Source organism: Tachysurus vachellii, chromosome 21 (assembly GCF_030014155.1).
Source record: "Tachysurus vachellii isolate PV-2020 chromosome 21, HZAU_Pvac_v1, whole genome shotgun sequence".
Classification (NCBI taxonomy): Eukaryota; Metazoa; Chordata; class Actinopteri; order Siluriformes; family Bagridae; genus Tachysurus; species Tachysurus vachellii.
Genome location: NC_083480.1, coordinates 7,254,248 through 7,271,444, shown reverse-complemented (window position 1 = coordinate 7,271,444; position 17,197 = coordinate 7,254,248). Strand labels below are relative to the sequence as shown.

Sequence of the window (17,197 nt, the reverse complement as noted above, 5' to 3'; positions counted from 1 at the left end):
AGATTAATCCAGGAGGTATAAATTAAAGTTAACAAGGAGAAAACCTATCTATAATTTCTCTCTTTTAGATTTGTCTTAAGCACTGGTTCTGGTCAGAACTCTTTTGCAGCAAAAATCCTATTGGAACTAACCTTGTGAACAGAAGGATTTTGAGATGTTACATATTTCTCTAACTTGTATCGCCTAGCTAAAAAGTCTGTTCCTATTTGAAATATTTATACCTTTAGCTGAATGGAAATCGATGGACACAAAAGTTGAACCCTCTGTCATATTACAGCGATTGGTACACACTTTCTGTCTGCCTACTTTCTGTCTGCATATTTGCTTTTATATTTAAAGGGATTTATTCTGCATTTATTACATAGACGCTAATAATATACATATGTTGCTATATATCCAGAAGGATCACTGCTATACAAGCCATGGTCAATCCAGCTCCACGGCTGTCTTTTACCACCAAAGCAAATGTACAATTGCCTGAAGCGAAAGCCCATTGAATTTTAAAGCTCAACTGAATGTTAATCCTACAAGAAGGTTATGCCGGAATAAAATCACAGCAAATTGGAAGAAACCCTTAAATGCTGCCAACATTACCACTAAAGTTTCTGTTCTTGTCTTTAAAGGCTTTCCTGACAAAATATAAAATATAAACTCATGTCCAGCAATAAGCTTTTGACCCATTTCCAAAACCAACAAAATAAAAAAAAAAAAAAGCCTTTTTCAGTCAACAAAATGGTTTGTGGTGATTTCTTGTTCATTCAGTCTAATTCAAATATCATGTAGCATTATTTGTAGAATATTTCTAAACTATAAAATGTAATCCGAGAAACAATAAAAAACCCAACATATATCAAAACTCCCACTTTTACGGGGCTTATATACAAGCATTATATACCAGGAGCACTGGAAGAACTTAATGTTCATTAAGGTTCCTGAGAATATTTAATGATCATGGGACCTTTTCCCTAAGGGAAAACCATCTGTGGTCAAGTTTCACATAGTGATTTTACAAAGGTGAAACAGGTCACAAGTGTTTAGACAATTTATCAGTCTAGAGTAGCTCATAATGATCTGATATACGATCTTAATAGATTCAGGTGATAAATCTTGGAGTTTGCTACCGTTTAACATTCTCTCATCTTATTGCTAACAAGACTGAGTGTCATCTTGAGATTAAACAGAACAGAACAGATCTAAAATACAGTAACAATGACTTGGTAATCTCTGCAAGATCACCCCACTGCTGCGCTGCAACCACTGGCTACCTGTAGCTCTCTGCATCTGATTCACAACACCGATGCGTGCCTACAAAGAATAAAGCGGCAGCTCCCACCTTCTAGCAGGAATTTACCAACCTGCTCTGAACCACGCTCGACAGCCGTCTAGTTTTTTACACCCTTTAACACTAGACTCTTTCTTTTTTTTCTGTACAGAACGCAGGTGGCGGAAGTGACAAAATTCCTTTTGACTCATACTGACTCATTTCTAACAGGCTTTTAACTTGATAGTATTCTTAGATCCTGAATTATTTCTACGTTTGTATACAGTATGTTACATTTACAGCATTCAACAGACATCCATATCCAGAAAGACTTAAAATAAAATAATATTTTGTTAAAACACTTCTGGATAAGATTGTCTACTAAGTGCTAGAAATTATGGTTCACTTTATGGCGTGTGAATGCAGATTCTTTGCACCATGTTGGAATATTTCCTTTTTAAACCACTGAAGAAATGTAGCATGATAGGCCTGAGTAACTGAACACTGGGATGAAGGTAGGTGGAGAATTTGGCACAGTGTATATCATCAAGAGAGAAGACCAAACATAATCAAATACTGATGACAAATGAAGGTAATTATACTAATAACAGACGAGTATCGTGAAAAATAACCAGTGACGACTACTCTGCTCGGCAAAAAAAAAAAAAAAAGCAGAGCAGGTTTCAAACCTGTGAAAGTTTGCCATTATTCTAATTACCACTTTGTTTTGCTTATTTGTCTTCAGTTATGCATGGACAACTTAGAAAAGATGGTGTCTGGGCTTGATGAATGCTTTATGACTGACTCTGGTCCCCACTGCGACTGTGTAGTGCCAAGAGCAAATCAGCGCATTAGCCCAAAGCAGATGTCAAGCAAGCAGAAACTTGAAGGTGACCATGAAGACACTGGCTCCAGCATTAAGCCTAGATTATAGCCATCATGCTAAAATATGGCTTATAGGAAAACACAGCGCCTTGGCATGGCACCCTCCTACACTATGAGGATGCATCCGGAGATTCAGTCATCCTCTCATAATAGGATTCAGCCATCGGCCTCAGTCAGATTGGATTAACCCACACACCACCATATTTGACCACCACAGGTCTACCGGAGATCCACAGTGAAGCTTCATCAACCCAGACCTCTCTTTTTTAGATCTAACACTGTAATAGAGGTTAATCAGACCTCCTGCAAGTTAGCAAACTGTCATCTATTTGAAATACATCTAAAATACTAATACTAATTCTACTACTACTAATAATAAATTAGCATAATATTATCAAACAAACAAATAAATAAATAAATGTATGCCTTTCAGATTAGCAATTACCATCATAATAATTAAAACCTGCCTAAAAACCTGAATAAAATGCCAAATTATTATGAAAATAAATTTCTAAAGCCTACAAGATTAGATTCCAGGTATAATGAAACAATCATATCTATATCTCTATAGCCTAAATTTCAGTTGCTGCACTTGATGCAACATACCTTTGATGTCGCTCAAAATATTAATAATTATAATAATAATATTATTTATTAATATTTAATGTATTTGCATTTGTGTGTGTGTGTTTGTGTGTGTGTGTTTGTGTGTGCGTGCGTGTGTGTGTGTGTGCGCGTGTTTGTGTGTGCGTGTTTGTGTGTGTGTGCGCGTGTGTGCGTGTGTGTGTGTGTGTGTGTGTGTGTGTGTGTGTGAGTGTGTGTATGCACCTTTCAGGAAATATGCAATCCAATATATTTGTTTATACTGTATATATGAATGGTTATACACTAATCACTACAAACTATTTATTTCCATCTGCAATAAAAAGGGGATAGGATTGGGCACAAATCTGCTCATGAAGATTTCCGCTTATAGTATTTCCCAGCATACTTAGAAGAAAGGTACCAACACAAGAGTTTAGTGCTCATTGAACATTACCTTTCTGCTTTTTTCAGCTAAAAGTGGAATCAGAACAAAAGTGAATAAAATGAAATTCGGTCAGTGGAACAGCCAATTCACTGAAGAGGAAAGACGTGGCAGGGAAAAGATATGCATTTATTATGGGTAGTGGTTACTTTCACAGGAAGAAGGCAGAAGTGGAGTGGTATCATAAGACAGGAGAAATTGTAGCAGTTGCTAATTAGCTCTGAGACTCAACCGGTTTGGTTTAAAATCTCAAAATGAAGTCAGGGACAGCTATTAACTGCTGCAGTGCTACTTTTGCCAACTGTCGCATATCAAAATTGAACTAAAATGATAGAAATTTAAGTGAACTAGATAAAGACTGACCAAATATTTTTGTCTCCTGCTAACTGAAATGATATGTTGAATACAATTGCATGTATGACATGATTGAAATTCTAGTTTAAACACGAGTCCATGTGGTTCAGTCTGCTCATACACAGAAAATATTGAGAAAAGGTAATGAATGAAAGCAGTTGACAACGTACCCACACACCTTGGCAGAGGTGCGCTCCACATGCGCCGGCCCCCTCCCAGGCAAATGATCTCTGGTGCCCCCTCCAAACGGTAGCCCATGTTGCAAGAGAAAGTAAGCGTATCCCCAATATCAAAGCTGTAACCGTTACGGCGGCCAAACCGTGGCACTCCTGGATCATCACACGGCTCAAGATTGTACTCTGAGTAACATAGGCGTTAAGTGATTAACATAAATAACATATTTATAATCTACAGATTTTTTATCATTATGCATGCCATGGCACAATGTATTGGTAGTAATCTATTATAGGTTCTACACCGCTTTTAAGTTTAATGCCTACATTACAATGGTTCTCCTGTCAGCTGGGAGAGTTATAAACCTGCATTTGCATAAATTGCCATTAGCAGTTAGCGAGTAAATGCAGGTGATTCCACAGAGGATCTGCAAGCAACGCTGAATAGAAACATGGCAGAAAAGCTCTAGTTTTGGGCATAAAAATAATGCCCTTTTGACTATTAAGCATATAGCAGTCCATTAATTATAATGATAAACCCCCGGTGAAGCGACCTGTACCCAGAAGCATATTAGGAGTTATGCACCAATAACAACTTCATAAAGTTTTATACAAGTCTGCAAGGACAGAGCAATGTTGTGTGAAAAGTGCTAAATAGTCAAGTCATCTCAGCCTTAGTCATAGTGTCAGACAATCGTGTAGTGATCAAGCAGACCTGAGAACGTGATGTTGAAGCCCTCGTAGGAGATGGAGAAATCGGAGATGAAGCGCAGCTGGGCCTTGAAATTGCCATAGAGGCCTGCGTTGATGGGCGACGGCAGCTCAGAACCTGTGAGGCGAGCGAGAGGCTGCACAAAACTCCCGTTCTCTGTGATGAGCAGGTAATCATGGTGGTCCTCCAGATGGAAGGTGTTAAAGTTGAACTGAACTCCTATTGTGGGAAAAAAACAAACCATCAAGGATATCAGATACCCAATAGTTATCTAAGAAATGAATAATAATATCAGAGTCGACTTACATCATCGGATCAACCTGCACAACATGCTAAACTTGCACAAAATGGCTTTGGGTGCCAAAGAAACATCTTTATCTTTATGTTGAAGGTGAGACCCTTCTAAAGAGCCCCAAGGTTATTCTTTTTTGTAAGCGTGTAAGACGGAAGGAGGAGCATTTCAATTCTGCACGATTCTTCTGTGAAACATAATGACCTTCCATACTGAATACTTTATCAGCTCTGGGAAATTAAAATTCAGATAAACTTTCATTATTCAGAACTCAAAGCTTGTGCAATGATATTTTATAGAGCAGGGCATAGAGCAGAAGCTAATTCTGCATTCCCTTCAGCTCGTTCTCAGGAAAGACTCGAGCAGCAGAGCTTAATAGATCTCAGGAGCTTGTTCTCCATTCGTTTGCCAAATCACACATGTATGTCCACGCCATTAGACTAATCAAAAAAGCATGTTCACAGTCCAGTACAGTGAGTTAATGTGGGCTACCTGGAGGCAAACGCACCCTGAAATGTGCTAGAGGGAGCATGGGTAGGAGATACAGGTACCATCACTGCCTTTTATACACTAGACTTGTGGGAGGTGTTTGTGAATACATTAGCAGGGATTCTGTATGTACATAATGGCAGGTGTTGAAAGACTGAAATTGTTATATGAAAAAAAATATGGAAACATTAATCGTTTAGCTACAAACAGACCACATAATTAAATTCCTGTATCCGTGATTTTTATATTTACTCTGAATTTGTGTGATTTCATAGATTCTGATTAGCGGTGCATCTGTACTGATACTGCTAGCTGGTATTGATCTGATACCATGCTCATTTGTTTAGTATTCTTGAATACGGAGCAGAGAAACTGTCGAATGTGAGTACTGAGCATTGAAGAACATTTCCTTGCTCACTTCTTGTCACCAGGTTGACCATCTTCAGGCTCTGTATTAAAGATTACATCTAAAACATCAGGTTCATTTCTGCAGCATACAGTGGCAACCAATACGAAGAGAGCTAAATAAAATGCTCTATGAGTCTTCTCATATTCTCGTACTCTGTCTCAAAGAAACGCTACTGAGGCATCGCTAAATCGGTAAGGGTTATCAAAAGCACACCTACATGTCACAATAATTAGCAGACTGATAAATATGTGTGTGTATGTGTGTGTGACTTACCTTTGCCATGGCTGACCTCCACAGTCCAGGTGCAGTTCAGAGAGCTTGGGTAAACCTCAGGGTAACCCGGAGATAAAATAGTACCACCTGGTCCTCTCACATCACCGCCACACAGTGCTGCATGGCACAACACACACAATCAGCAATGCTCACTACTAAGTCCAAGCGCTGCACTAATACTTGTAGCAATAGACACTTAAGACCTAATTGACCTGTCTGACAAACCAAGCAAAGACATTATTATGTAGCGCTCTCAACTCCACTGGAGAGGCTGAACCCTCTGTTGAGCACTTGTACTTATCTATCCTAGGCAATATCATCAGAGTATCAGTAATTAATGACAACGCTAACAGAGTCTTATCCTGAAGGGAAATGTGGGCAACACTTTGAACTGACTATTCATTCTTTTTCCCTTTATTTGTAATTACAGAGCATTTCTCAATTCCACCTCTTTCTTAAGCTTTTATCCTGCTTTTTACCACATGATCACTAACTGCTTTTAACGATCTGTTGTGAGTGTAAAGTTTCTTTTCCAAATATTTAACCAAATATTTAACCTCATATAAATAAAGTTGAATATCTAAACAATAAGCTGAAATGAATTCTATACAAAAATCAGTGCATATACATTAAACAAAATCACTTCATGCTACACTGATATCAGGGCTGTCTCCACAACAAGCTTGATTTTTTAGTTTCTCATTGTTTTCTTGTGAGGTTCTGCAATAGGCTAAAGCAGGTAAAAGGACATTTCTAAAGAAATCTCCTGAATGACTTAAAGTGGTGAGCAAATCAACTTCTATAAGCAACAGCAGCCATCATGGTAAATAGCCTCTTCACTGACTGCCTAATGCCTTTCCATTGAATTGCATGGTCTTAATTTGGTCCCCTCAGAATAGCGAACATAACGTAATTGGAAAAAGAAAAGACAGGCTACCAAAAGAGCTCTGACACGTGCAACCTATTTCATCAGGCTACAATTTACCTTGAGGTGTCAATACGGGTCCGAGTGCACTCAATTGTGACACACGCAGCCTGTTGCCTGTCGTAGTCAACGCCCTATTTTTCTACAATGGCTTCGTCACTGAACTCATTTGAAGCGATTAGTAAACCCACCTCTTTTTGCTTTTAGTACTAAGCTGATGGAGAATAGCTGAATACCTACCATCACATGTGGGTAGAGGGTGACTCCACCAGTGATTCTTCTCACAGACCAGGGGCTCCTCGTGGCTCAGTCGGTAGCCAGAGTCACAGCCAAAAGAAACCGTGGAGCCAATGGAGAAGTCCTGGCCATAACGCAAACCGTTGACAGGAATTCCCGGATCCAGACAAGAATAGGCATCCACTGTCACACCTACACATACAGACCAAGAGATAATCACACTCCTATCACTTATGGAATTTATTTATTTACAGAAAACCAATGCTGGCTCTAAACTCACGAATCAAGCCAACATAGTATGGACAAAACTAAGTGCTGCACACTAGAAGCTTCATAGCAAATAATACATTTGAGAAGGATTTGTGCTTCAACTGCAGTCTGGGATAAGAAGTTAATCCAGTTTGATGGTCAGAATTGTACAAAAGAAATCTGCTTTCCCTTACATTCACAAGTTAAAGAACCCTAAAAATGTTTAGCAGTGTAAACGAAATCATATGCTTATGAGTGCTTCCAAGCAATAACTCAATATTCATTAAGACTTCTCTTTCAGGTATACTAATTATATTATGTAGAAACATCATAAGAGATCATAGAAACCTCATCAAAGCAACGGACAGATTTTTAAGACCAAATCATTTTAAATCCATGTTAAAACTGAGAGCGTTCTTACTCTCATAGAGGATCTTGAAGCCGCTGTTGGAGCGGCTGTTGTCGGTGGTAAACAGCATGTACAGGTGGTTGCTGCTGCTGAACAGAAACTGAGGCACCTGTGTGCCATTAAATGAACTGATCAGTGGAGACAGAAGATTAGGCCCATCGTGGATCTCCAGGAAATCACAGTTCAGCTCGGTCTGAAACCTGGGAAGTAAAATGTCCACATACAAACTTAGTAAAGTGTTGAGTTTGACAAGTTTCACATTTTTGAATAAGTGTACACAATTGTACTTTTCAAAAGTGATCTTGATAGAGCGGCCTGGCTCAGCTTCTATGACCCATTCACAGCTGAGAGAGTCTTTGTAATAGCCTGGCCACCCAGGAGACAAGATAACTCCACTCGGGGAAGAGAAGTGACCGCCACAAGGAGCTATGGAAAGAGAAAACAGCCCATTAATAAACAGCAAGGTTAGACGGAAGTCTCAAAAACCTTGTTTTTGTTTAGAGGCTGTTTGTTCAGGGTTTGTTGTGATGTACATGCCGGCATCTACAGCCTAACTATTTTGCTAAATTAGCTTTCATATGAAGACCATAGCGAGAAAATCAACAGAAGTTGCATGCCATCTTTCAAAAGTAATAAGTCATCCGTGTGCATATTGAGTTTGAGTTTTCTCTGTATTATTGTTGCAGAGCACTCAATACTGAACAGACAAGTCACTTTGGGATGTGTTTACAGCCTGCTGTCCTAACATTGCCAGGGCATTGCAAACCAAATACCATCAAAAAATCATGTTCCAACAAAGCAACAATGAGAAAACAGCTGACAGTTAGAAACAAAGGTTATATCATACATTATTTATTTTATTTAGTCAAATGAAACATTTGAACCATGGTCCAATTTTATTTAAATGAGCATCCAGTGGTGTGAAAACCCAAGAAATTAAACTTCATTTGCCTTCTAAACAAAGTGGTTTAAAACACTTAACTAGCTAACCAGTACACAATATGATATTACATTAGATTAGTGACCAATTTGGTTAGATTTCTGGGCAACTAAAGCATGTAACTGGGCACTTGGAAATGATGTACACATTTGAACCTCCAGTACAGAATAGGTATAATTATTTCCTTACGTGTCTAATATTTTCTTGCAGCTATTAAGAGGGACTAGAGATGAATCTTAATAAGTTAAGCAGTAATACCAAACCTAATTATAGCCATATTCACCCTTGGAATTGAAGCTTCAAATGAGAGACTGACAGAAATTTTAAGTGTGGTCTGATCTGCTTCTTATATTCTGGCCTGGTTTCTTACATGCCACATCCTCCCACTCTTTAGTCTGTCCACACTCACATCCTCTGCATAGGTAAGAGGGGATACTGTAGTAATTGCCCTTCACACCTGCTGCCTCTCGACTGGAGCTGGTGAAATTACCTTCACACTTCGGGATGGGTCCGCTCCACATCACCTTGCCGGAGCTCAGCTCACAGGTCACAGTTTCTGCTCCCTGTGTCTTAATGAAGCCATCCTCACAGATGATGGAGATTGAGCTGCCGAGCTGAAAGCTGTCTCCAAATCTCCGGGCGTTTAGAGGAATTCCAGGGTCTGGACACTCATTATGTCCAAATGCTATTTGGAGAGGAAAATAAACAACAATGGCCAATAAAGCCCAGAAAACGCTTTTCACAACACTTCCACACCATAACAAGACTGGCATAAACACATCATAAAAACGTCACAGCACAGGCATGAGATGTTATGTTCAGTGGCAATTACTCCATAAGGTTTGATGTGTTGGCATTTTTTTTATGTGATCTAGTTAGCATATGTTTTATTTTATGATTTACAATAGATGATTTTTTTTCTCTGCATAGTAGCATACAAATAATTACTTTCTGTATAAATCTGTAGTGCAAGTGAAAATAAAGCCTGAATACAAAATTATCCTAAAGTTTTATTGATTTTTCCTAGCACTATGGTACATCTTGAAGATGTTAAACCTTATAAAAGTCTTATAAATGCTTGAATACCCATTATCTCTCTTCTGCATATTTGGAAATAAGACGGTAAAAAGATAAAAAATGAGTGTCATCATTTGACCTCTTCAGCACCACGTACAAGACTGAAGATGCACTAAATATTAAAGGGCATTTATTTGAATCTACTCGGAGCTATTGACCACATGTGTTTCTTTTCATCATTTCCATTTTGTAACTTTATGAAGCACAAACCGGACCCTGAGGCAGATGGCTTGGAAGCCGAGCACTCAAACAGTTTGACTGACTGATGGATGTTTAGTGACAGAAAAAGCCTGAAAGAAGAACACCATGTTTGTCAGAACGAATACAGATTCAACAGCGCTCCGTCACATTTCTGACAGTTCTTTACCGACAACACGGGGCGAAGTGTCAGTCCATTATGTACTAATGAGAGCAGCCTAATATGCTTTGTGGAATAAAAAAAAAACATTGTCCTCATTTGTGGAAAACGGATATGTAGAAATGTTAGTTTTCCTCAGCTGAGTGTAAATAACGTGACGTTCTCTAGACATTTCTAGATATGTTCGAAATGCACCAAAATTTCATCAGAATATGGCTAAAAATAAAGCTTTATTATTTTGTCAGAAAGAACAAAAACATAGAAAAAGTTACTGGAAATGTTACCCTGTTTCCCCCAAAGCACGTCAAGGCCAATATTCAGATTACATATATATAGTTTCTTTTCTTTTCCCCATTTTATTTTAGATTCTAATTCAGTTTGTGTCAGATATGTTTAGTGTAGTTCTTTGGAAAGGATAGAGTTTATTTGATGTACCTTTTCAACCAAGCATTAACATCTATTAATTATTTCTTGCTTTTAGTGAATGGAAAACTGCATTTCATTTCTGATGCATTTGATCACTTCACCCCTATAAGACATGAACATATTTTTGGCCAAACCTCCAATTACACCTAGATATTATGCAGAAATGTTTAAACCCATAGTTCTTTGGAAAATGTAATGAATAAGATACACACTACTGTAGGTGATGTTAAAGCCTCGGCCGGACATGGAGTGGTCGGCCTGGAACTCCAGACGAAGGATGTTGCTGTTGCTGGTGAGATGGGAAGGAACCTCGGTTCCAGTGAAGCGGCCCAGAACAGCGGAGTCCAGCAGCTCACCATCCTTCACTGTCAGGATGTCGTAAGGAGCCTCCAGATCAAAGTCATTGAATGCCAAGTGGATGCGGCTACCTGGCTCTGATAAAATCAGCCACACACAGTTGAGGTTGTTCCCATAGCCTTCTGGGTAATCAGGAGAAAGGACTGTGCCCATAGGAGCAGTAAAGTTGGAGAGACAGGGAACTGGAAGAAAAGAACAGAATAGAAAAGAAAAGAAAGAAAAGAATAGACTAGAATAAAATAGAAAGGAGCAGAATCAAACTGACTAGAATAGAACAGAATAGAATCTGAGTAGAAAACCAGAATCAGGCAGATTATATAAGAATAAACTATAATTAGAACAGAACAGAATTGACCAGGCTAGACTAGATTAGACTAGAATTTAAGATAAAGGAATCAAACAGACTAATCCTGACTAGAATAGAACTGACCAGAGTCAAGTAGAGTACACTATTGTAGACTAAAAAAGAACAGAATAGAGTTAAATACAATGTTTAGAGAAAACAAGAATAAAATTGAATCAGATTACAAAATAAAATAGAACAGACTAAACTAGAATTAAACAGACTAAGCCTGACCAGTCTAAACAAGACTAGACTAGAACAGAATAGACATATTACTTATTAGACTACATATTAGACTAGGTTAGAATAAAATAACATAGAATAGAATAGATTTAAGTCAATTTGACCAATAAACAACAGGCAAGAATTACAACAAATCTAGAACAGACTAGGATATAATATAATATAATATAATATAATATAATATAATATAATATAATATAACAGAACAGAATATAACAGAACAGAATAGAATAGTTAAAGTATAAACACAATCACTTCTCAAAATACAGTCCCACTGAAATTTACACTATAACATTAGCAGTATGTTGCTTTGATTTATTACAGCTGAAAAAGTGCAACAATAAGCAAAATCTTTATAGAAAGATTTTTTTAACACGTGTGTGCGTGTGTGTGTGTGCGTGCACCTGTGTGTATGTGTAAGCCTACATAAGCTTGTGTAAAACAGATCTAACCAGCAAAGTAAATGTAAGTGAGGACTCGGCATGGCTTTAAAAACGATTTTATTTACTAAAATAGCAAATAGTTTCTTACAAATCCAAGCACAAGCTCACCTACTGCAGGCAATCAGGTTCCAGACTCTATGTAAAATATTAATGTTGCATATGCCATGGATTGGCTGTGGGTTATAAATAGTCTAGATCTGTTCACTACTCCAATTAGACAGGGAAGAAATTTAGCCTGTGGACAACAGAAATCTACCAAAGTACAGAAATCTCACTGTAGACAGTTGTTGCTATAATTACTCTTTCTTAGTACTGAAGAAGCTAATCTTTTTTTTTTTTTCATCAGGCCTCCCTTGTGAAGTCTAAAAAAAGAAATTTCTCAGGTTCACTTTAATGTGGTGATCTAGCTCATTTTATTAGCTACAGCCTTTACTCACAGATGCAGATCGGGACGTTGGCGGACCACTGGTTGTTGTTCTGGCAGGAAATGGTCTTCTCTCCGATCAGCTCAAAGCCGAACTGACACTCAAAGCGCAATACATCTCCATTAGAGAAACCATCTCCTTCCCTCATCCCATAGAGAGGTGTGCCAGGGTCACCACAGCTCTCCTTGTCAATTTCTATAAAGAACAAATAAATCATCCATCTCCAATTCAATTCAATTGTATTTGTGTAGCACTTTTAACTATAGATATTGTCACATGGCAGCCACTTAAATGTACTCAAACTGTATGTACTTTCTTTCAAATAAAGTAAGTCAAATAAAGAAATCAGTTATGTTTATTACTTACAATATACTTACATTACCCACTAATATGCTTACTTGTTGAGCTTTAATTATATTCAATATTTCTTTATTGATTTATATTCATTCATTCATTTTCTACCGCTTATCCGAACTACCTCGGGTCACGGGTAGCCTGTGCCTATCTCAGGCGTCATCGGGCATCAAGGCAGGATACATCCTGGACGGAGTGCCAACCCATCACAAGGCACACACACACTCTCATTCACTCACACAATCACACACGGACAATTTACGGACAATTTTCCAGAGATGCCAATCAACCTACCTCCGGGGGAGGAAACCGGAGTACCCGGAGGAAACCCCCGAGGCACAGGGAGAACATGCAAACTCCACACACACAAGGCGGAGGCGGGAATCGAACCCCGACCCTGGAGGTGTGAGGTGAACGTGCTAACCACTAAGCCACCGTGCCCCCCTATTGATTTATATATTTATTTATTTTAGGTTTTATGTCTGTTTTAGTTTTTCTACTACAATTATTTATTTAACATTTATAACCATTTGAATCAAGAAGATTTCATATAAAAAGATATTAAATTTGGTTCGAAATAAAGTAGTTATATACTGTATTTTTATATAAAACCAAATAAAAACTGATCACTTCAAACCTCAAAAATCATTCATTCATTTATATATCAAAATGTTTTGTAACATTAGTAATCTTTATATCTTTAGATTCATTATTAATCACATTTATTTACAAATTTTAAGAAAATGTCTTATTATTAAAAAAAGAAATAAAGAAAAAATGAAGCAGGTATTTAAAACAGAAATATTTCATCGCAGTTGCCAACCAAGCCACTTTTTGTACTGTTCCATCTTAAGGCTTTGGAAAAGTCAAACCTCAGACATGCTTCATCTTAATCCCTTAATACAAATCAAATCGCAAACCTTATTTTCATTCCAGAGCTTTTGGAAATGGTTAAGTGCATATAGTACTGTATGTGTATGTGACTTGTGTGTATATGTAGGTCTGCATATGTTATTGTCTAAAGCAGCTGAAGGAATTGGTTGTGTGGACTTGTTTTGCTTAAACGTAGCACTTGGCTCAGCAGACATTGTTAAATATTCTAATATAGCTCTACAAATATTGTATTCCCAATAAATAACCATTAGGTCTTAACATCTGACTGAGGATCTGACAAGCAATCTAATAGATGCCTACAAAGTAGAGCAAGGCTAAAAAAGGCATCAAAGCATGTCAAGCTGATAATTTTCACTGTTCAGTATGTCACAATGAAATGCTGATTATGAGGAAGTGTGTAAATCAACAAAGTATCTGGAAGACCATGAAAACATGCAGCAAGAATGTCCCATATGCTGGGCAGGAAACCAAATAAAATAAATAAATAAATAAATTTAAAATAAAATAAAATAAAGAAAGAAAGACTCACCAAAGATATTTTTAGAAAGAAAGAAAGTTTAAACAGCAATTAAAATGGTATCCTAAGTCTGTAACCTAGTGAACCGGTGTTAATATATTCATTGATAGAGACTTCAAAGCATTTTAGTTTAAAAATGTCTGCCAGATATAAATTACATTTACATCCGTAAATGTAAAAATAAAAAGAACATATCTTCAGTTGTTAAGCATGGAGTAGATCTATTATACTATGTAGAAGCATTGCACAGGTAGATTGGAGAATAGATTCCAGTAAATATCAGAAAATTCTGGAAACAAATGTAACAGTCAGTCAAGACACTGAAGCAGAAATTGGAATTCTTTGGATCGTTCTACAATGATGATTCTACAATGATCCAAAACCTATGACAATATCCACCATGAATTATGTAAAAAAAAAAAAATGCAAGCTGGAGTTTTTGGAATGTCTCTGACTTGAACTTACTAAAATAATATACTGGCAGAACTTAAAAACAGGAAGGGTACAAGCTAATAAACTGGCAACTATGAAATGACTTAATAGGGTGTCCAAACTTTTGCACATACTAGAGTTATTATTTTTGTATCAAACATAAATATGCATTCATTTTTCTTCTTTTCACTTCAAAAATCAACAAGAGTTTTACCAAGAATTGAGCTTGGGATGCCTAAAATTTTGCACACAACTGCACTTACTACTTAGATAAGACTGATTCCATCAATTATGAAGGACGAAGAGTACTTGGCCAACTAAGGAGTCATATAGACAAAGCATGCATCTGACAGACATCCCGCAGGAGCCTGATCTCATCATCAACATACTCTGACGGTTCCCCACATTGCACAGAGCCCACTCACTAATGGAGAGTGCAATGTCTTCCTGCAGACCCCCAACTGTGAACCCCATTGTGCTCTTCATGCATAAAAGACGAGGTGAGGAGGACGAAAGCATAATTCCAGTAAATTATATTTTGGGGTAAAATTAATGCCGGGGCTCATCTCTACAGAAGTCTTTGGCCAGTGTGTGATGTATGGCATTAATTTCCTGTGTGACACTCTTTATGAGTGCCACAATGCCCTGCTCACTGCTTTAGTCTGAAGGCAGGGCTGAAGAAGGTTAGGCCATATTTACCGCTTTGTGCTTTACAACGGCAGCAACATGTAGAACAAATTGTGTGCAGGAAACCACAGTGTCAGATAACGCTATTCTTAAGCGAACTGTGAACTAGGGATGAGTCGGCCGGGAATCCGTAAGCTATACGGCTACTCAACATGACTGACGTTCTATGAGGACTACTGCATCAGGACTAGCTGGATAAGTATGTATACGAATTACTATCCAACAAGGATCATATATGGGAATATATGCACGTAGGCAGTAAAGGTTATGATGTGGGAAGTCAGTTTTTATAACTGTAATTACCATATAATTATACCATCCATGAATTATACCTGAACTGTTGTTGAGCTTATTAAATCACCCTTCACATAAAAGTCAGGAAAGTTTAATTTCATAACATTCTTTAAAATATAAACAAGAGATACACCTAGGTCTTCTGCGTCATGGACGACGGCTCATTTCAATTATTTTTTCCTTCATGCATCTCTTATCCCAAAGCCAATTATTGTTGCTGATTTGTGCCCAAACATCTTTCCTCAAACCAATCAAAGGTGAGGCTGTAGAAATAATGTTTACACATCCAAAGACACTGGGCAATAACCCTTCATCTCTTCTCCCACTTCATTTAAATAAGCTTAGAAATCCGGGTCAGCTTATGAAAAAGTTTCAGGTTCAGCAGATTGGAATAATAACCGAGATAAAGTACGAAGAAAATAATATTAAAATGCATGTCCTTTAATAGCATTCTTTAATTACACTTTTGATTACCGCTTCCTACAAAACTCAGCTGGTGAGGAAGTACAAGACTACTCTGTGTGGAATAATGAACAACTGTATAGCTCTTACTTTAATCCCTTAAAGGATCTGCAGTGTGTCGTGTAGCTTTGTGTTAAATTCTAAGAGGCTGAAAACAAGTCAGTGAAAATGTTCCATTCGTGAAATTTTGATAATTACATGATATGCTATGCGCAAAACGAGGAGAAAACATCGGAAATTAGCGTTAGGAGTAAACACAACAATGTTACATTCAGAATTCAAGTCAAAATAAGAGCTAGAAGTTAAATAGTGCATACCAATGACTGGCACAGGGTCTGTATTCTAATCAATGAGTTTGTTTTAATATTACTGCAGACACCTATGACTGACAGGGTTAGGTTCAGTAGTTTAATGTTATATCTGAACGTAACCATAACCTTAACCTTAGTAACTAAAAGTAAATTTCCTCATGGGGACCAGCTAATTGTCCTTGCAAAGTCAAAGGTGTCATATATTCCTATATGTCCTCCATACATTTTATATATATATGTTGTATAAATTTTGTAGAGAACCACTGAGCTAGAAAACTACACAACAAATGTTTAAACAATATCATGATGAAAACATAACCCACTGTATAGTTTAGTTACAATAAGTGCAATGAAATATGTGCACTGCTGCAATGTCTGTGATTGAACTGAACATTTTTGGTACTGTAGCATCCCACACATAGCAGTAACACCAAAATAACTACTAATACACACAATGTGGGAATGGACCATGCTTCCAATGCTCTGTTGTAAAACAAAGTTACACACAGAAGCCATCTTTACTAGAGATGGCACAGTACTACTTTTCCGTTTCTGACGCTGGCATTAAAACCTTGAGTTTCAGCCAAAACTGACAGCCAGTCAGATACTTATCCTAACAAAAGAAAGTCCAGGCCAATCTCTTTATGTGTAAACTTTTCCAATTCCAAACATACATTTCTTTTCCAAATCCAATTCCAATTATATCTGCTAAGTTTTGTTTGATAACTGATCTAGTTTTTTTGCTACTATTGACCTGATACTCATACTGGATATTGGATCATCATATGTTAAAAAAACTTTATATACCACAGAAAAAAAGATTGACACAGAACAAAATTTGTTAGTTCAGCTGGGGAATATAAATATAGCATGTCAATATCACTACATTTGATTCAGTATAAATATTTGATAAGAAAGCTCCGGAAATAAATGTAAAGG

At 37.4% G+C, this 17,197-nt stretch overlaps 1 protein-coding gene across 3 annotated transcripts in view; it reads right to left on the bottom strand.

Moving 5' to 3' along the window:
* The window catches only part of csmd3b (CUB and Sushi multiple domains 3b), a 406,848-nt gene that overhangs the window by 133,641 nt on the left and 256,010 nt on the right, over positions 1 to 17,197 (bottom strand). For all 3 annotated transcript variants that reach the window (XM_060897477.1, XM_060897478.1, XM_060897479.1), the window contains 9 exons: positions 12,320 to 12,502; positions 10,709 to 11,035; positions 9,126 to 9,320; positions 7,983 to 8,121; positions 7,708 to 7,895; positions 7,041 to 7,229; positions 5,876 to 5,992; positions 4,416 to 4,631; positions 3,698 to 3,886 (listed from right to left, as the gene is read on the bottom strand). In XM_060897477.1, coding sequence (XP_060753460.1) covers positions 3,698 to 3,886; positions 4,416 to 4,631; positions 5,876 to 5,992; positions 7,041 to 7,229; positions 7,708 to 7,895; positions 7,983 to 8,121; positions 9,126 to 9,320; positions 10,709 to 11,035; positions 12,320 to 12,502 — 1,743 coding nt within the window. The remainder of the gene's footprint in view (positions 1 to 3,697; positions 3,887 to 4,415; positions 4,632 to 5,875; positions 5,993 to 7,040; positions 7,230 to 7,707; positions 7,896 to 7,982; positions 8,122 to 9,125; positions 9,321 to 10,708; positions 11,036 to 12,319; positions 12,503 to 17,197) is intronic.